The sequence below is a fragment of the Misgurnus anguillicaudatus genome, chromosome 9, assembly GCF_027580225.2.
Source record: "Misgurnus anguillicaudatus chromosome 9, ASM2758022v2, whole genome shotgun sequence".
Taxonomy (NCBI): Eukaryota; Metazoa; Chordata; class Actinopteri; order Cypriniformes; family Cobitidae; genus Misgurnus; species Misgurnus anguillicaudatus.
The window spans coordinates 20,639,981-20,661,050 of NC_073345.2; the positions used below are offsets into that span (position 1 = coordinate 20,639,981).

General features: G+C 37.6%; 1 protein-coding gene across 3 annotated transcripts in view; it reads left to right on the forward strand.

The window, feature by feature from the left end:
- Positions 1-59: 59 nt before the first annotated feature.
- Positions 60-21,070, forward strand: part of myo5b (myosin VB) — a 51,226-nt gene continuing 30,215 nt past the window's right edge. The window contains exons 1-3 of one of the 3 annotated variants that reach the window (XM_055179615.2): positions 60-541; positions 15,107-15,217; positions 19,847-20,018. In XM_055179615.2, the coding sequence (XP_055035590.1) occupies positions 515-541; positions 15,107-15,217; positions 19,847-20,018 (310 nt within the window). In that variant the 5' untranslated portion in view covers positions 60-514. Of the gene's footprint in view, positions 542-1,648; positions 2,144-15,106; positions 15,218-19,846; positions 20,019-21,070 lie in introns of those variants that run through there. The other 2 variants (XM_055179614.2, XM_055179616.2) reach the window with 2 other exon arrangements.

Below are 21,070 nucleotides of genomic sequence, written 5' to 3' on the forward strand. Positions count from 1 at the left end.
TACCAGTAGCACATTTCCGTCTCTAAAAGCAACTCTGTGAAACTGTCTGTGGTTGCTATAGGAAATATACACAATTCCATGACAGGTTGTTGGTTGAAACTTAATATGAAACAATGACTGCACTGCTTTACGTAATGATTTTGCAAGCAAAGGGTTTTAACCAGTAAGCTGCTGGGTTAAATGATTAGTGACATAAGTGGACAACATATGATGATGCATGTGTGGCAAATTCCACAAAAGCATGGTGGCAAGTAGTTAGTCAACACCCAATACCTGAAAAAGGTGTGCTATGGGCGTGAAGCAATTGGTCTGATGTCATTACTGTCTCTATTTTACCCTTTCTTTAAGCTGTTCAGACAGGTTTAACTTTTAGCCAAGCTGGTTCCTGGCTTCATACACTATTCAAAAAAGTACTCTTGAAAATAGCATGAGGAATATGAAATAACCGAAATAGTACCGAACTTTGGAAATCGTTTTGTTTGTGGATACTGGCATGATTTTTTGAGAGAGGAAAATGCGTGAATCTGAGCTTTATGTCAAGGTAAGACACTGATTTATTATCCCCCAATGGTCTTTCATTCAACTTCCTCAATGCATTAGATATGTGTGGCCAACAGAGATTGACAGCTTGTGGTGAACACTCTAAAACAGAAAACTAAACCACGAGTGTTTTGTAAAACATTGTCACTTTTTTGAAAATCTAAAGATAGTCACATGTTTTTGACATTTTTTGTTCTTGTTCTGAACTTGACTTCCACTCAGTATTGCAGTTTACACATAGCCTAGCTTGTGTACACTCAGCACCTTGTGGATAAAAGTAAAAAGCCTTGTTGTTCAGACTTCACTCTTTGATTAATGAAGTAAAAATATTGTATAGTGCACAAAATTTGGTTTAGAGTAGTTTCGGCTTTAACAATTTAGCATTAAACATCAGGCCTATGATCCCAATGAAAAGAGCACGATAGTTAGTAAGAGCAGCCAATTTGTTTGTATGTTAATTAAAATAATAAAAATTATCATCATTATTATTATCCATCTTAAAAAACTTCCACTCTCAAACTTTTTATCAAAAAGAATAATTGACGACGTGCCGTAAATTACTATAAAAATAATGCACACACGATGTGGTGATGCGGCCATGACGCGAAGCGGAGAAAATACTTGCACGCCTCACGTTCATCAGCCAATCAGATTCAAGCATTCAACGGACCCGTAGTGTAAATAAAATTATAGAATTGATTATTAATGTAATTTACATTTTTACAGTATCATTTGCATCTATTGTGTGAAAAAATTGCTTGTATTTTTTGTAGGTTAATTAAATTTTTTTCTAACAAAAAGCTTTAAAAAAATCCTCATGAAATTTTCTTAACGCGGTTTAGATACAAAAAATTATTTGGTTGCAGTGTTTATGGCTAACAATTATTGTCCATGTTTACCTTTTGCATTTGAAACACGTTATGCAAATGCAAATGAATGGGCACATGTATTTATTTATTTATTTATTGTATGAATCAATGATCACGTCTATTCTCTGTGAAAGATGCGTCAACGCTTTATTTAATATGAGTGCAATACTGTAATTCGCCAAAGGGAGTCGCCCTGCACAACACTGAAGCTCGCCCGCTGATCCATGAGACTCTACTGTACCACTGCGGTCATGTCAGTCAGACACGGCATGATCAACAGAGTCCATGGAGACGGGAAGAAGGGAGGGCAGCAACTTCACTCCTGCATGTTGACAATTGCATACTTTTAAATGAATATTTTCTCCAAACTATAGAACTCAGTGGAAATTCCACTGATTCCTGATTTAGCTTGATTTTATGTAGAGGAGGAAAAGGTGTGTGAGTGAACGGCGTTATTCCAACTCAACTTCAATTATGGGCAAATACACCTGCCGCGAGCGGGCGCGGCTAGCGCGCTAACATTAGCCATCAGAGGGAGTTCAAAAGTACAAACTAGCACAAGAGGACGACATGGAGTGTGACAGGACATAAGAAACCTGGATTATAAAACTTAATGGGGATATCATCGCGTTCAATCGGATATATTGAACCAAGTGTGCTGATGTGACTAACGTTAGTTTAGGTGCAGAGCTATTGTATGTGGGATCATGTCTGTGACAGAGCTCTATTCAAAGGTGAGTTTCTTTCAATAGTTTTATTTCACCATTAACCAAATGTTGATAGGTAAATGTAAGGTTTTACAGATGGACAGTGGTTTTGTAATTATTTTACTCAGTGAGGTGAAGTAAACGAAACCAAACACCGTCTGTCTTTCGAAGCAGAGACTTTAAATCTTAGTGTAATATGTCTAACTTAAAGTCCGTTTATTACTCTGAGATATCATAAAACTAAATATTAAACTATTAGCCAAGCAGTTCTGCTCAACTGCCCTTTACTTCCTATAAAACACAGGGAAGTGTCGTATACAGGTGTGTGTGTTTCTGCTGGTTTCGGTCTGCAGTGAGCAAGCAGGTAGTTTCGGTGTTGAGAGTGTCTCGATATTTAACGCGCTCCCTACCTAGACATCACTTTGTCGCTAGCGGATGCGTCTTTTAATATACAAAAAGTGTTGTCTGGGTAGGCAGCTCACTAAATTTTGATACGGCCAGCGTGTGGTTGTGACAGGTAGATGCACCTTCGCCTGAAGTTTATCTGTTTTACGCGTGTCTAATCAATATTGGAGATAAAAAAATAACTACTGCATTTATTGTCTATTGATACTGAAGACAGTTCTTTTAAAATTGACTTCAGTGAGTGACTATTTACTATTTACCGTCTCATTCTAATGCCTCAGGTGACTCAGTTTTTCCCTGCAAAATAAACATTTTCTAGTCATTATGAGATTCACCATAGGGGTGGATTTTTATTACTCCCTTTAGCACACCTTTGGCTTTTTCTGTTATCAGATGCCTACAAATGACTGGACGCATCTAGGGTTGTATTATTTGTTCATGTATCTTTCCTCATGACCTTTTGTGTAACATATTTGCACAATGATCATAAAAAATTATACCCATCCGATGATGTCATCTTAACCACGTGTTATTGATGACATTTTTTCCAGTGTAGGCCATTGGTCAAAGCAAGCAGGGGTGTAGCTGGTCAAAGCTCTATCCTTGTTAAAGTGGGTTTGTAAAAACATTTTCCGTTAAAAGGAATACTCCACTTTCATAAAAAATCCTCATAGTTTACTCACCTCCATGTTGTCCAAAATGTTTGTTTGTTTCAGTCAAGAAGAAATAATTTTTTTAAAGGATTTTTCTCAATTTAATAGACTTTAATAAACCACAACTTCTCGTCTTGCAATAGCTTTGTGACGCACCAGGAAAGCTATGCTCCAGTGTTTACAAGTGTGGAGAAAAAGGACCATTCCATGTGAAATGATACTAATTAATGTCTTTGTGTCAGTTTATGGTTTATAATTGTTGGTAAGTGTGCATTTCATAAGGAGTAATTGACGACGGGCCATTGAATTATAAGAAAATAATGCACACCCAAGGTGCAATGCGGCACGACGCGAAGTGGAAAATACAGCATTCAACAGACCCATGGTATAAACATATGTAACTCATGACCTTTTTATGACAGGATTATGTAATACGTAAGGTCACGCTGGCGCTTCTCACGCCTAGTGCAAGATGAGAAATTGTGGTTTTAAAATACATTTTTTTTTTTTCTTGGCGAAAGTGACGATCGTTTCGCTAGATAAGACCCTTATGCAGTGTTTCCCACAGGATTTTGAGAGACTGCTGTGGGGATGATGACGTCATGCGCTATTTAGCATATATGTGACGTCTTCACGTGTTTGTGTTTCATCGAGTGTTGGCACCTGAAATGTGTTTCACTTCTACTTCTTGATCTGTCACATTTTATTGCATTTTAACACAAATGAATGCTATTTTTACATATTATCTGTTCTGTTGTCAGACATAAAACGAGTAGACTATAAAATAGTGACTAAACACGACCCAGTAACACCCCGTGTTTAATCCAACCAGCTGTTTCTTTAACTGATGCTAAAAAAATCCTGATTTATAAACACGACATCATCTGACAAAATCACCATACATTTACATTGAAGAGAGAAAGCTCTTGTGTGGGAAAGACTAATGCTAGCCTTTCGCTAAGTCATGATAAACTAGATCAGTCGTCTTCTTTGTCAGTAACATCCGTGACTGATGACGTTTACGCGATAAAGAAAGTATACGGAGGAACGGACATTAAAGCACTGCCACCATTTCAATGTCATTTGAGAGAGAGACGCGCGCTACCGAAGCGCTGCACGCAACACGAGAGAGAGAGAGGGGAGCGCTGAGCGCTCGCGACATGAATTAAGCTGTTTTAAACAGTAAAATATACATGTAAATGGGAATCATGAATAATCTATTCAATATTAATCAATGTATGGAAAACACTGCCTTATGCCTCGGTTGGGCATGTTTAGAGCCCTTTGAAGCTGCGTTGAAACATAAATTTTAAATTGCATTGAAACTGTGAACTGATGAGGTCCAATAAAGTCTATTAAATTGAGACAAATCCTGGAATGTTTTCCTCAAAAAAAAAAAAAAATTTCTTCTCGACTGAACAAAGAAAGGTAAAAACATCTTTAATGACATGGGGGTGAGTAAATTATCAGGATTTTTTTTTATAAAAGTGCAATATTCCTTTAAGGACACCTAAAGAGTTGTCTTTGCTCAAGTCGTCTCCTTCTCATCTCCTAATTAAATGCCTACTTCATAATCTGGTTCCTAATTAAATGGACAGAAGACCAGGGAAACAAATCTTCCATCTGTTTTCCTTAGACCAGCTTGCTGTTTGTTAAAGAAGCTGTTAATCCAAAATAATCTTGTAAGAACATATAAATGTTACACTGTCAGTACAGTGTCTCCTTTAAAAAAATAGTAATGAATTTCCCTTATTGTGTTTTTATGCTGCCCACTATACACTGAAAAAAATGCAGCCTGAAGTTGAAGCAACTTGGTTATGCAAGTCAATTCAACCTACTATTTTAAGTTTTAACTTGTTTATAACTTATAAAAACAAGTTTAAAATGTTTAACTTAATTTGTTAAGTTAAAGTTATATATGTTGATATGATATAATTTTTTACAGTGTAGGTGTGTAAGATACTGTACTTTTCATCTTGTCTTACTGTGGGTTCAAACCAGCCGCACTTAAAGGCGTCAAATTTGCATCTACCGCGTCCAGTTTGCCGCTTGAACATTTTGAGTTTACTCACTTCATTCGCGCGTGAAATTCTAGTCATTTAAGACATGCACGGGGAAATTCGCATCATGGGAGGGGCTTCTGCGTGACTTCTAGAGAAAGATCCTGATTGGTTAACGTGGGGCGTTTTTCCGTCACAGAAAAAAATTCAACTCGCGGCATCGCTCAATTGGCGAACTAGAAGGTGGCAGCCCGAGACCTCCAGACGCGCGTCAACGCGTCTTCACATTGACTTCACATTGACTTAACATTGAAATCACTCACGCTTGACGCCTCTACCGCGGCTGGTGTGAACGCAGCATTAGAGCTCCTTTTAAACAGGATTAGTTTGGGGCAGCCCTGTCAAAGCCTCTTTCATTTTAGTCTAGATTTGGTGAACTGACCCTAACACAGCACAGTATTTGAAAAGATGTTTCTTGTCTGCAACTCAATTGTATTGGCTTGCAAGGACACTTTTAAGGCCACAATGCTGCGCTCTTAAAAATAAAGGTGCTTAAAGTTTTGTTTTTCATTTTAAATTTGAACCATAGTTTTTTCATATAAATTTAGATCCCTTTGTACTGTAGCATATTCTTGGTTACACCATAAACTACGTCATCACACCGTGAAGGTCTCTCAGCGCATCTGGCCAGGTAAACAAGTTGTGTGGAGGTCCAGAGGGATTGAAGCATTGGGTGGTGTGTGTATGTGTCTGATCACACTCCCTCACCTATGTAGTTACCACACATGGGTCGGTTAATGCTGCTAATGTAACTGATGCAAGAATTGGAGTCTTTGTAAAGGGTGGGCATGGAGAAGCACAGCAGATCCTCTTTTAGTTACACACCTTTGTGTAAAACAACACCATTCCTCCCTATGTATCTGTGGTTTTACCTTTGTGAAATATTGAGTTTTATAGACATGGTTTGTGGTTTGTGACCAATACTGGTTCTCTAAATCTTGTTCCTCCAACATCCCTTTTATTGCTCCACCAACACAGTTCAAAGTAATGTGACTAACTAATTATGGGTGTAGCAGAGCTGAGTGATATAATTAGAAAAATCTCTAATCTAAACACTTTTTGAAAGAGAAATAATTGTTCAAATATTGCGCAGTGTTCCCCATATGAATGTAAAACAACAGAAATATTCAATATTTTTTTGATATTTTGTAAATCGGAAACACAAAAATTGCTCTCTTCTTTACCTGGAAAGGTGCACCTGCTACTTCCTGTACTTCATGTTGATTTAGTCTGAAGACCCCAGGGCCATTTCACCTGTTAACCATTGTCACAAAGCCTCACTCTTCAAAGGCACTGGTGTCAGGTTTCAACATTTGTCAGGCAGATGTTCACACAGCCATTCCTGGACAGTGTATTGGGCCTAGCTCGGAGGTGAAGGGAAACCCAAAAGATGGAAATTGTCCTCCAGGAAACACCCACATCTTTCCATTTAGGACTTTTGTGAGAATGCTGACAGTGATCAGGGTGTGGCTAGCAGGGACACAGAGCTTTGTATTTACCTTTAACCTTTAAGGTTAAGGAGAAAGCTAAAAGTGAAACCATAGACTGCTGTAGATCATCCTTTTCACACGCTTGACTGAGATGCAACAGATAAATGCTAGGGATATAATAGTAGTTTATGTAATAAGTATGGCTGTTTTTTATAAATAAGTAATTTTTCAAAACATTTCTACCTATTTTTCCAAGCTCCCTGTCTCCATTGTTTGGACAAACAGACTGTCACACCCCAAACTCATGCATTGCTTGATCCAGAGTTGACATCAGTTAAACGAATATCAATGTTGTGAGATTGTCACAATGTTTACACGCTGCAGGGAAGTAAACCAACACCCTGGCAGGTTGTCCATGTCAGCAAAAAAATACTGGGTTAGGTGGAAGAATTATTCCATTGAAAAGTTAAAAACAGCAGATTTAAATACTGTTTCTCACGGATTTATTTCGGGAAGTGCAAGGCCCGACCAAATAAAGACAGTGTAATATTGTAAATTGTGCTGTTTGGTGAGAAAAAACAAATAAGTAATAAAATAGCTAAATGAAAATTTCAGTCAAATGGGCAACTATGTTTTTTTTTATTTTACATTTACATTTATTTTGATCTTTTTTGATCATTTGCATTTTTTCTTTTGACTGTTTCTGTAGCTCTTCTCTTAACTGTACCTGTTAGAGCCCTCAAGCTAGCAATGACAAGGTCATAGGTTTGATTCCTGGGAATGCATGCGCTCTTTAATTTTGAGCTTGAATGCCACAGGTTATTTAAGCCGATGACGTGGACACAGGTCTTTTTGTAATGCGACTCTGAAAAGCTGTGTGAAACCAGTCTGGCAAGACTCACCACTGCGTCCCAACAGCTGATTCCCTCCAACCACAACATACCTACCACCTGTTTATCTGTGTGGCCTTCATTTCTGTGTCCTTTAGGGCTGTTCACAAACACTGATAAACTCGCAACCCTTACTGTTCGGCTCGAAATAATGAAACAAAAGACTAACAGATCTTCTCGAGTACACGCTTTCAGTATTTACATGACTTGTAGTATATGTACACATTAAAATATATGTAGGCCACTTTGTATGAAGCCATTAGGTGTGTGTCAGTTATTGTGTTTCCTTGTAGCTTCTTACCAGACTTGTTAATAATACTGGCAGGCTTGCAGTCTATTGTATTACTGTAACTCATGACTGTCTGACATCAAGTGAAGTGTGACAGTATGGTGTCTGAAAATGCATTGGAACAATCAGAAGACCAGTCAGGCTTACACTATGAAAAGATGTGGCACATAGGTGTGGAATAGCATGCATGCTAAATACTGCAAAGGAAGTGTGTGCTTCTGGTTATTCACTGCTTGCCTTTTAAGGAAATATCAGCTTGTAAGATTGTAAGACAATCGCAGCTTTAAAGGTCACATTCTTCCTGATACCATTTTTCAAACTTTAGTTAGTGTGTAATGTTCCTATAATAGCATAAATAAAATCTGCAAAATGATGCCGCTCGAAGTTCACTGCCAGGCGATATATTTTCTTTAACAGAAGTCACATTTCAAAGCCTACAGCGAACGGCCGGTTTGGACTACAGCCCTCTACTTCCCGATTTAATGATGTCAATATAAGAGATTTTGACTAAACTCCGCCCACAGGAATACGTCAGTCGCCAGCATTGTCTCAAACGGCACTGCTAAGCTAAGCTAAGCTAAGCTGCTATTGAATCACAACACACTAAACAAACTACACAATAAGAATTCGTTATGTATTTCTGAAGGCGGGTCTTCATAGGACAAGGAAGACATCAGCCAGTTTTTAGGATGGTGAAAACAGCGGTATACAGATAAGTAAATTGTGTGAAAATACCGTGTTTTTTTACACGTGAAACATGAACACATGTTATATTCAATAACAAAGGAAGAATGAGACCTTTAAACTGATTAGATTTTGCCTTTTAAGCTTGGTCATGCATACTGTGTATGATTGTATTATAACTATACAAATCCTGAATTAGAACAAACAATATAGAGATGAAACACTCTTTTTATAGTATCAGGCATGACACTTCTGAGAGATGATGCAATGCTATTTAGTAGATTGTGTTTAGTGAAAAGTTTGAGGGCTCTTCTCCATCAGACATACCATTCATTACAGAACTGATACAGCATGTCGTTCTCAAAATTCCCTCAGTTTGACATTCCTCACTGAACGTACTGTGTGGTACTCTTTGGTATTTGTTTTGGATGTCATGGTTGAATTGATAATGAGGGAAGCTATTTGTTCATTCACTAAGTTCATAAATATAAAATGAGGCCTCAGTTTATTCTATAAGAAACATGCTTTTGTTTCATAGCTATTGAGCTGAAAGCTATCACAGGCAGGGCCATTTATCCTTATAAGGCAAAAACTCACCAAAACACTGAGTCCTTTAAACTGGTGGTGGCCTTACTTACTTGTGTGAATGTGTTACCGCACTTCTGCAGTAAATGAATTCAGTGTCTTACAGGATAATAGAGGGTGATCCTGAAAATTGTGAATGTTGATATGTTGATATTTTCATATGCTTGTTCAGGATGTGATATATTAGATTTTCTGATCAGATCTCATAAAAGCATTACATATATTTTGAACACACAGATTATGTTTGTGTGACATATCATTACCGTAAAGTGAATTTTAGTTCTGACACACTGTCAGAAAAATCTTCAAAAAAAAAAAAAAAAGGTTCCTAGCTTTCACTAGGGCAGTACTATTTTTAAAAAAGTACATCTTCACACCTAAAGAGTTCATATTAGTACCTCAGAGGCACATATTGGTAACAAAGAGTGCATTCAGTGTTAGTATCTCAGAGGTGCATATGGCACCAAAGGTTGCACATTAATGCCTCATAGTTACTGTACATATTGGCACCAAAAGGGTGTATATTGTACCTTAGAGGTACATATTGGTTCCGATGGGTGCATATTAGTACCTCAGACTTGCATATTGGTAACAGAGGGTGCATATAAGTACCTTAGGCATACATATTGGTTCCAAAGGGTTCATATTAGTACCTCTGAGTTACATATTGGTACCAGAGGGTGCATATTAGTACCTCAGAGGTACGTATTGGCAATTTGGCACCAAAGGGTTAGAATGTGGTGTATTGCTACCAATGTTGATATCAAATGTATTCATGTACCTAAATGGTGCATATTAGTACATTTTTAAGGGGTACTGCCCCAATGACAGCTGGAGATAATTTTTCTGACAGTGTTGGATGTTGGTGATCTGAAACATGACTTTGCTGTGTTCTTAGGCCATTAGTTCAGCGGTTTGAAATGTGTGTTTGGTTTTGTTTACAAGTCTGTATTGTACACTAAGCTAAGTACTTGTTACTTCCTTGACAACGTCAAAAACACCCAGAGCTTTCCCGCTGACGCTATAGGCTAACAGGGTTAAGTCATCGGAGAATGCTTTACAAATCAAATAAGCCAATGGTCTTGCTCAGCACAATTTGCATATGGTCTACTATACGGAAACACCTCTATATTAGGGCAACTGAATCTCTAATGAAGTCAAAGCATCAAATTTCATCTCATTCATTTTACTTCCACATACAAGCAAATCGGATGGGGTATATGATGCAGATCTTTTAGGGAGTATGTGTTACAGTCTTTAAATGTGTAAAGCATGCAAAATTAGGGATGGAGGCATTGAGAATTTACCAAAACATTGAGTGTTTACCATATTACTTCACAGACCTTCACTTAACAGGTTTTATTTGCTTACCTATCTTCAGATTGAATTTATTCTTGTGACATTTGAATCAGGTCTATATTAGTTTTTAAGTTATCCTTAAACTAAACACTTCCAGTCTTTTCCATGGTAAAATCAAAGAAACCCCTCAGTCCAGGGAAAAGGTTTATGGGTTGTTTCAGGGTTTGGGCTGAATTCATGAATCACAATTCACAAATTACCATAATTCGTCATTTAGATCAGGTTCAGTTTTGTAGAGATTTGTGTCTTATAAAGGCCCCTAGACACATACTTTATCAGTGAAATGGCAATTTAATAAGATTAAAAAAGATATTTTTTCCAAGTAGCTGTGCCACTGTAATATTTGCATGTTCATCTGTGGTAACACAAGAAAACTTATGAATCTGTGAGGTTAAATCAAGCAATTTTTGCTATGAAAGAGCAGGGCTTATTGTCATAGAGATGTAAATACAATAATGCATAAATACACAGATGAGCTCATGTTCATTTTCATGGCAGTGATATCAGGTACAGGCTTTGGTTGTTCAGTTATTGCTTCTGGTAAACATAATTTTGAGAGCTGACATGCAGATGCTTTGTATTGAGATGTGGAAGTCATGACAGACTTTCCGTTGGAACATAAATAATGCTTTTTAAGTAATAACGTAATGTGAATACTGTAATAAAAATGATGCATTCAATGTCTATAAGACTTTGGACTTTTCATTCAAATCTGCTGTAATTTCCTGGTACTGTAAAATGATTCCAAAAAATCTATTCCAATTCTGGAATCGGATCCCTAAGGTCAGAAATCTGATTCTTACTGTAAAATTAAAAGTTCAGTTCCTCTTATTAATTTCTGCATGCACATTTTATGATAGCCCATGCCTTTTATTTCCGTTATCTGTGATGAACTGACCTGTGGCAGTTTACTCAGACATCTTTGTATTCCAGTGGTGAGCCGTCAGGGCTGGCAAATCCTTTTCTGCTGGCCAAACACCATCTGAATCACTGATTTATGATTTATATTTTAATAAACACTAGTCAACATTTGAAGTGAATCAAAACCTTTCATAAAAGTTGTCTTAAAACCAAAATATGAACCCATTATTGTCAAAGGACAACTCTGATGAACTTTTTTGATCCACTTCAAATGTTGACTAGTATATTTTTCCATGAATGTGTATTAAATGAATCCCATAATAGTCTATTATCTTTATTTCATAGCTTTTCTCTTTGTTGTGCTGCTTTCAGTAGTGTATATTTATGATAGAGCAATTATCCAATCATAATTCAGCCAGCGGCTGACATATCATATGTTGCCAGGGTCAAAGAAATCTGCCTAGGCCTTCAGAACGAACAGTGCGGGCGCCTTCAGCTTAAAATAAATGACAATGAAATCATTGCATTAACCAATCAGATTTCGAGTTGGTGTCACCGGTGCCATCTACAAGGCCTACAATGACGTCAACATTTTCAAGTCATTTGATTGGATTGACTCCCAGCAGTTTCAAACAGCGAGCGTTCTCCAGCTGAAAGGCGTTCTAAACGAATCTGTGTGTTGATTTTTGAAATGTGTTTTCAAACAAACTGAGCATAGTTAACTTTTCCCCCTCCCTTCCGTGCTTTCATGAACGCGCCCAAACCCAACCCCCAATCAGTGTTGGGGTTAGTTACTCAAAAAAGTAATATATTACTTATTACATATTACTCTCAAAAATAGTAATGCCTTACTTTACTTTATTACTCCCTGGAGCAAGTAACTAGTTATATTACTAGTTATATTACTAGTTACATTTTTTTTCTGGACAAGAATGTTTATTTGGGCAAGCCACGGCCAAGAAAACATCCAAACACAAAACTCCCAAATCAATAAAAAGTTACAATTTTATTAGATTAAATTTGATAACAATTTACTCATTCAAAATACAGGGATGACAACAGGTTGCAATTATTTTTAGATGGACACCTTTAAATGGACAGCTGATGAAATAATGACGGTTCACAATAAATTATTTCCTGATTAAGACTTCCAAGAGTTCTGTATTCTTAGCAGGGGGATACCATGATGTTAGTGCACATTATTTACCCACCCACTATACACAGCAATGCACAGCAAATTTATCCAACACCCAAACATATAAATATATCAATTTAACACCGCAAAGTAATAAATACACAATCAATTCAATAAATATCATTAATATCACTCAAGCTAAAGACACAGCCTTCGTCAATTACTGTAAAATTGATATACAAAATTGATGGGATAAACAACCTGCACGCAACCCCTGTTTACATACAAACAAACAATGAAATGAGCGCCGGGAGACCGTGGCATAACCTCACATTCATCAAGGTCTCCACGGCGAGAAAACCCACCGTAAATACACCACATTTTAATACAACATAAAAATTACTGCTGGCTTCCTTACCCGCTACCGGACGTGGGGCACAGCGTTCGGAGAAACATTAAAGAGTGTGCACTTCACCGTCAAGTTATTTTCCTTCCGTTGAACATAATAAAATAATGACTGAATCTCCTCCCGTCGAAACTAGCGAACCTTCCTCTGAAAAAAAGCTTGCCGTTGTTGACGCTTCCATTTTCCCGATCTGTCTTTGAGTGTGCCGCTCTGCTGCCGGCTGCCGGGTGTCGACCAATCGGTGATGGTAAATGATACCTCGTGCCAAACTTAGACCAATCACTGTTCCATTCACGCCCTCCTCCACTTCCCTTTTGTTCTCTGTGTTGTGTGCCTTTGTGTGATGAAGGTGCTACTGGCGAATGTAACGCAAGTAACTAGCTCAGGAAAACTGTAATAATATTACCATTTTCAGACGGGTAATGCGTTACACTACTAGTTACTGAAAAAAGTAATATTATTACAGTAACGCGTTACTTTGTAACGCGTTACACCCAACACTGCCCCCAATCCTTCTTGGCGTTTATTGGTTAGAACCAATAAACGGACAGGAAGCAAGCAGATAGTGAGGAGATGTTTGCTGTATGTAACAAAAAAATTTTATGGTCTAAAGCGGACGCGGTTCTATGAATAGAAAAGAATCAGAATTGACAAGTAGAATTGGAATTGATCAAATTTAATCGATACCCAATCCTAGTGCCATGACTTTTACTTAGACTGGCAACAATAGCAAAAGTTAAAATGAAAACACTTCTTGATCCTTTCATCACACTTATCAACAATATATTTTTAAAACATTATGAGTCTTTTACATTGCAGTGTCATCACTCTGCAACAACGCTAAACAAGACCCCTGCTGTTTTTTCAGGAATGACTATGACTGCTATCTCCAGCTGAATCTCCATTTTTTTTCTATCTCTGTGCTTTGCACAGACTCTTGACAGCAGCCTTTCTGCTTTCGGTAGACTCCATCAATACACTATTCCCGTTAAAGTACGTCCTCATTGTGTCAACCTGTATCCCACTGACGAGAGCAAAATCTAAGATAAACAGTCCCATCGGTACACTGGTTTTATGAGTATTTGAATATTCTTGAGACGAGACCAAGAGGACTTCAATGAGTTCATTTTCACTGTTAATCATATTCGAGGACATTGATTCCCTCTAATCTTGATGTCCTTGTATTTCCCGATATTATGGAGTCACCCAGCAAAGATTTAGTCTTTTTTCGGTTCTTGCATATTTGACTAAATTGTCTCTGATGCACCAGCACATTACGTATCAATCTCCCTGAGTGATAACATAAATTCAGTGAAAGTTGTCACATGAGCACTATTAGAGATAGCAACATTGCTCGCATCAAAGATTATGCTCGCTCCACCTATAACTACGATTCAGAATGACATTGTCATGTGGGTGAAGCCTGATATGAAGTGACTTTTGCTTGCTCAAGATTAGGCGGTGCACAGAGTTCAGCCTCTAAAGTTAACAAGTGTATCAAGTTGTCCTTTTTCACCGTGCACTTCAAATCAAGTGCAGCCCCTCAGTGTGATTCCAGGTGAAAAGTATACATAAAATCCTGACATCCAAGTTGGATAATCATTGAAAGGAGTCGCTGTGGAATTGGTGACAGTGCATTCATTGGTTGTTAATAATCTGTTAAAGTTAGCTGATCATCAGCAGTTCTGGTGTATTTAGCATCTAAATGCGATTATAATAATGTCACGGCTGTTTAGTGTTTAACCACATATTTATTTTGTGTTGTTTTGAGGGTTTTTTTACATACAGATCTCTTTAAGAAGAAGCATTCAACTTCTAAACAGCTTTCAAGGCTGATAACAGTGCTCTCTAATTTCGAGTGCCTCAACCTTGCTTTTAATTTATCACCATGCCTTTCTGAACCCTCTGACCAACAACTGTAATAAAGTGGTGAATGAGCATGCTATAGACATTGTTGGCCTATGTCTTATGGTTTCTGCACATGTAACATTTACATTTATGCATTTGGCAGACGCTTTGGATTTTTATCACTATGTGTGTTGCATGAGTTTGAACCCTTTACCTTTTATTTTGCTATGTTAATGCAATGGTCTTCCACTGAGCTATGCAGGAGTTTTGATGGGAATTGTTGTTTTGATGAATAATGCATGACTGTAGAAGCCTGTGATTAATTTTTTTTGTGCTTGTAGTTGAACGGTTTTAGATTTACAGTTTGCATTCATGTGTGTTTCAGTACACCCGGGTTTGGATCCCTGACCCAGAAGAGGTATGGAAGGGAGCTGAAATCATCAAAGATTATAAGGAGGGAGACTCGGTCCTTCACCTCCAATTAGAAGATGAATCGGTAAGCAAACACTACCTTTTTTTTCACCTTATGGGGCGGTTTCCCTGATAGGGCTTATCCTTATACTAAAATGCATGTTTGAGCTGCCTTAATTGTTTTTGTAAGGTATGTTTGTATAAACTACTTAACCCAGTGGTTTTCAAACTGGGGGCCGCGAGATGGTGCCAGGGGGGCCCCAGTTTTATGACATTTTATGAAATGCATTAATTTATCATGAATTCCGTGTAATTAAACCTAAACATTTTTGTCACAAATTTTCTTTGGGGGGCCGCGAAGGAATGCACAGTACACAAGGGGGCCCGCACGCTGAAAAAGTTTGGGAACCACTGACTTAACCAACTCCAAACCATAACGTTATTTTTTTAAATGACACTGAGTGTTAATCAGTGGTGTCAAAAGTACTCATATTCATTACTCAAGTAAAAGTATAGATACTAGAGTTTAAAAAGACTTTTGTAGAAGTTGAAGTATCAACTCAAGCTTTTTACTCAAGTAAAAGTGAAAAATTACTGGTTTCAAAACTACTTAAAGTATAAAAGTAAAAGTAATGTAAGGAAAAAAATGTCATTACGGAAAAAAGCCTAGGCCGCACCACAGGGGCCTATTGTGCACTACCCTATCTCCTCTAAAAAAATTTCCTTAAGGCCATAATAACTATAGTGTCATATTAAAATGTTAATGTTAAAAAATGTGGGATGCACTAGCGCCAGGGGTATGCAATGTCAGTCCTGGAGTGCCGATGTCCTGCAAATTTTATCTCCAACCCTTACAAAACCTTGGCTACCTGCAGTTTCAGGTGACTTTTTCAGGGGCTTTTGATTAGACCTGGAGCTAAACTCTGCAGGACATCGGAACTCCATGTTGCCTACCCCTGCACTAGGCTATATCTGTTTCAACTGCATACGGTATATGCCCATTAAAAATGAACGCATTTTAGTACAATGCAAACAAGTACATTAAAGCAGTGGTTCTCAAACTGGGGGCCGCGAGATGGTGCCAGGGGCCCCAGTTTTATAATATTTCATGAAATACATTACTTTATTATAAATTCTGTGTAATTAAACCTCAGAACAATAAGGCTACTAAACAAAATCAATACATTTGTATAATTTAACATGTTTTGTTTAATTCAAAATTTATGTTTTAGAATGATTTATGTCATAAATTTTTTTGGGGGGGCTGTGAAGGAATCCACTGTACACAAGGGAGGCCGCAAAAAAAATGGTTTCATAACCACTGCATTAAAGAACCTTATATGTGTACTACTGAGCATTATATATAAATATTCAAATATTATAATGGTGCAAAAAGTCAAACTTCAGAGCAGGGCCGCTGCTGGCCAAACTTTTACAGTGGTGCCCTCTCTAGTTAAAAAACAACAAACTATAGTATGTGTGAGGATAGAAATATGCTATTGTTATCATTTATAATTGTATTTTCACAGCAACACAATCTACAATTACACACATATGCAATTATATATTAAAGCCTATATTTCTGCATCTGTACCAGTGTAGCTAATGGACTTCAGCTTAATCTAATGTGACAAAGCTGATCTTACATGTCAGTGTAAATCCAAGTAATTTTGAAGACTGTCTTTCTTGTAAGTATATTAAAAGTCAGGTTTAAGGAAACAGATGATGTCTATTAACAAAAGCAAAAGTTGTTATGTATGGTTATGTGTTTGATTGATTTAAAACTCAAGCATTTAGCTAAGTAGGTTTTGTTAATGCAAATAAAATTTAGGGCAGTTATTACAAAACAACAGATGTCTTTAGCATAGATATCTTTGCCATGCCTCAAAACGCAACGCAGCACAATGTCATTTAAGTTGAACAACTAAAGTTATATGATTTAAATTGGTACATTGTTATACTATTTAAATCACACAGATGCGTTGGTGTCAGCAGCCAGCTATATATTTACACAGGCTTGTGAATGTGCACTGACCTGAAAGTGATGCGCGAGTTTTATTTCGTCCTTTTCCATTTGAAGGCAGAATGCCGCAGTCTGTTACTGTACAAACGGATGGCGGATGATATCAAAGCATCGCGAGAGCAAACTGCTCCAACTGCTTTGCAATCGCTCTCGCGGTTCTTTTAAGTTTATCTTTGCAGCGCTATCAAACAAACTTTTGATCATCTGCAGTCAGCTGGGGGGGCGGGGATTGCGTACGGCGGGGATTGCGTACAAACCAATAGAGTGTCGGAATGGTGTATGTTTATACTTCTCATCCAACCACATTCGCATTCATCCGGATGATGCAATTTATCAAGATAGGTTTTGGTTTTTTTTAACGATGACAAGCCGGAATGTAAAAAAAGAAAACAAGCCGAAATTAAAAGAAGTAACGAGGCGATTTTTAAAATGTAAGGAGTAGAAAGTACAGATAATTGCGTGAAAATGTAAGGAGTAGAAGTAAAAAGTCGTCTGAAAAATAATTACTCAAGTAAAGTATAGATACCCAAAATATCTACTTAAGTATTGTAACGAAGTATTTGTACTTCGTTACTTGACACCTCTGGTGTTAATGCATTATATTACAATTGCCAATGACACAACATTGTATAGGCTACAAAAACTATGCGCTAACAGTAGTGTACAATGCTTATCATTCATGACTCTTCAGTTGCTCTCCGCCATTTTCAAAAGGTCAAAGGTTCACTTCTCATCTCGGCAACTCGGGCATCAAAATATTCTACAAGTTGCCCAGTGGAAAATACCACATGAGGGGGTGTTCATATGCTTTTTCCATGTCGGCTTTTGGTATTTACCATAATTACCATAGCATGTGAGGGCAGCATAAGTCCTAGTGCTGGATTAATCTGAAACCTGTCTAGATTCAAATTGGGAACTGTCCCTATATCATCTATTTTAACTATTTGAAATCCATTTTGACCATTTACAATATAGCACTTTTAAACATTAAACGCAATGATATTACGCAGTGCCTGAAAATAGTGCACAGCTATTAAGTTAAGATGACTATTTTTGGGCGCTGCCTGCTGCACCCATGGTACGGCAGCATAGTTCTTGATTATTATGCCGGAATGAGAGTATAGTTCCTAGACATATTGGCCTAGAAAATCGCAACTTTTAGTTTTCCCTCGGTCTAAGTACACGATGTAACTACAGGAGTGTCGAGTTTTATTAAATAGGAAAAATATTGAAAATCTTTGGTCATTTTAAAGCGTGATGCTAATGGTCTAATCAGATTTAGTGAGTTATGCTACGCTATGCTAAAAGTGTTACTGCCAGACTAGCCTGGCTTCCCACATCCTACTTGCTTCTGCTTAATTTTCATTTCGCTTCAGTACTATGTCTGGGACTGCTATGTAGAGTTTCGTTTTCTCCTGCAAAAATCTGCAGGGCCAAACAGCGAACATCAGTTTGAGTGGTAGTTCAGTAATGACAGCGGAGAAAGACGTGAGAAAAGCTATTCGGCCTGTTGTTGCAAAACTGCCGAATATACAGAAGTTAAAGCCAGAGGAAGAACAATGTTTGCTAAGTTTTGTTGGTCCGATCATTCGGAGTTGTTGTTTCCGGCTGGTTTCGGCGCATGACATACGTCACGATCAAACGTTAGCGATTGGTTATGGCAGATTCAGAGGGACTCTGGGCAGATCCAATAGTTTTAAACTTCAACAGAGGACCCTCCTTAACGGAAGTAAAGCTTTGCAATGGAGCGTGGCCAGACTCTCTGTACAAATTAAATTAATGTATGAGAGTCTGGTTGGACCAGGCTACTGCCAGACCTTAAGATCGGCTGAATGGATTCCAAAACGGTAAAACTCAATTGTTTTACTCTAGGGGAGCTGGAAAAATAAGCCTATTTTCAAAAAAGTGGAGTGTCCCTTTAAGACTGTGTCTTAAAAACTAGTCTGATCAACTAGCAGTTGGTTGGGATTATTCAGTCTTACTTCTCAGATTCAAATTAGTCAAATCTACCTTTTAATGTAGCTGACGTAAAAAAGTGATGACCAGTCTTGAAGATCAAATGAGTGACTTGCCGGACACTGGTTTCAGTTTTCAAGTCACATAATGGAGTAGGTTTAAGAAATCACAGTTCATGTAAAAAAACTTAATCAGTATGTGATTTCAAAGAAATCATAGGAAAATCGATGTTGTTTCCGTGATGTGCCAAAATCTACTTTTTGCAGTCTGAACAAACCATAAAAGCTTCAATCAGGTTTAACAGGACTGACTAGTCATTTTCAGCACACTGAGCAATGATGTGTTTATAATGACAGTCCTGACACAGTCAGCATTTGTGAACTAAACCAGAACATCTTAACAAGCCATCCAACTTCACATCACAGTCAATTACAATTTCACCATACTAAAAAAATTGTGTCTTATGAATCATTAATCATGTTTTGGTGGGTAAGAAGAGCAGCCCCTCAGAGAGGAGTGTTTGGGATGCTCTCATGTGTATTATCAAAATGTAATGTCAGGGGAGATCTATGTAATCAAACCAGAAAATGAAATAAAGCTCTGCATAACTTATTAAAGCTTATGTTTTATACACTCTTCCATGTTACACTCCAAGACTGGAAAAAACTTTTGAAAGGATAGAGTTTGATCAATCTCCTGTTTCTTCATATTTTGCATTTATGTTTTTATTCCTAGACATTAGAATATCCACTTGGTCCCAAAGACAATCAGCTTCCATTTCTTCGGAATCCAGATATTTTGGTAGGAGAGAATGACCTCACAGCTCTCAGCTACCTCCATGAGCCCGCTGTGCTCCACAATCTCAAAGTCCGTTTCCTGGAGTCCAATCACATTTACACTTACTGTGGTAAGTGTGCCTGTTATCAGTATTTTCTGTTTATATATAACACACTAACACAAAAGATCTTCTGTTGGCTGATTATCAGCCACTTATGTGAAAGCCAGTTAATGAGATTATGTGTAAAATATATGTTGTAATGTTACTTGTTAAAACATTTAGGGGTTGTTTCCAGGAAAAGGTTTATCCTAGTCCTAGACTAAAATGCATGTTTGAACTACTTTAATTTCAAAACACCTTCTACTGGCATATCTTAATATATGTCAGTGCCATTGTTTAGTCACAGGATGCACAACTTTAGTGTTTTCTGTAAGATTTGTTTGTAAAAACTAGTTAAATGTCCTAATATAACTAAGCCCTAGTGCAGATTAATCTAAAACCTGTGTGGGAAACCGCCCAATAGCCATTTTATGTAAGCCTGTGCTTTATTTTCTCTTGCGTTAATGTTAAGCCAAAATTAAGAAAAAGCAACTATTTGCAACTTGTTTTCAATCAATACAACACTAACAGTTAAGTTAGTCTGGGACTAGTCTTAAACCATGTCTGGGAAACTGCCCCATAGTGTTTAGTATGGATTCGCGATAATTTGCATGCAATAGTCATTGCGCATCTCGTCAGTGAAGCTGGTTCCTTGATTAGTAGTAAATCGACATCACCTGCTTTCAGATGGAGCCCCATTTGCTGCACAGAGCCGTAGTTGAGTGATCTCTCACTCGGCTACGGCTTTGTGTGGTAGATGTGGCTCCATCTGAATGCAGGTGATGGCGATTTACTACTAATCAAGGAACCGGGTTCACTGATGAGATGCGCAATAACTATCGCATGCAAATTATTGTGCATCCCTAGTGTTTAGTGATGTTATATACACTAAACAGTAGTGTTGACACTAACTGAATAGAGTCACAAAGTATCTACCAAAATATACTGTATCCAGTCACAATTTGATATGAGACACCATTTATAGCACATTTTCATATAGTCTTTTTCATTGCTGATGTTTCTTAAAGGGACCCTTCCCTTTTTAAAAAAATATTAAATTTTTTCAGCTCCCCTAGAGTTAA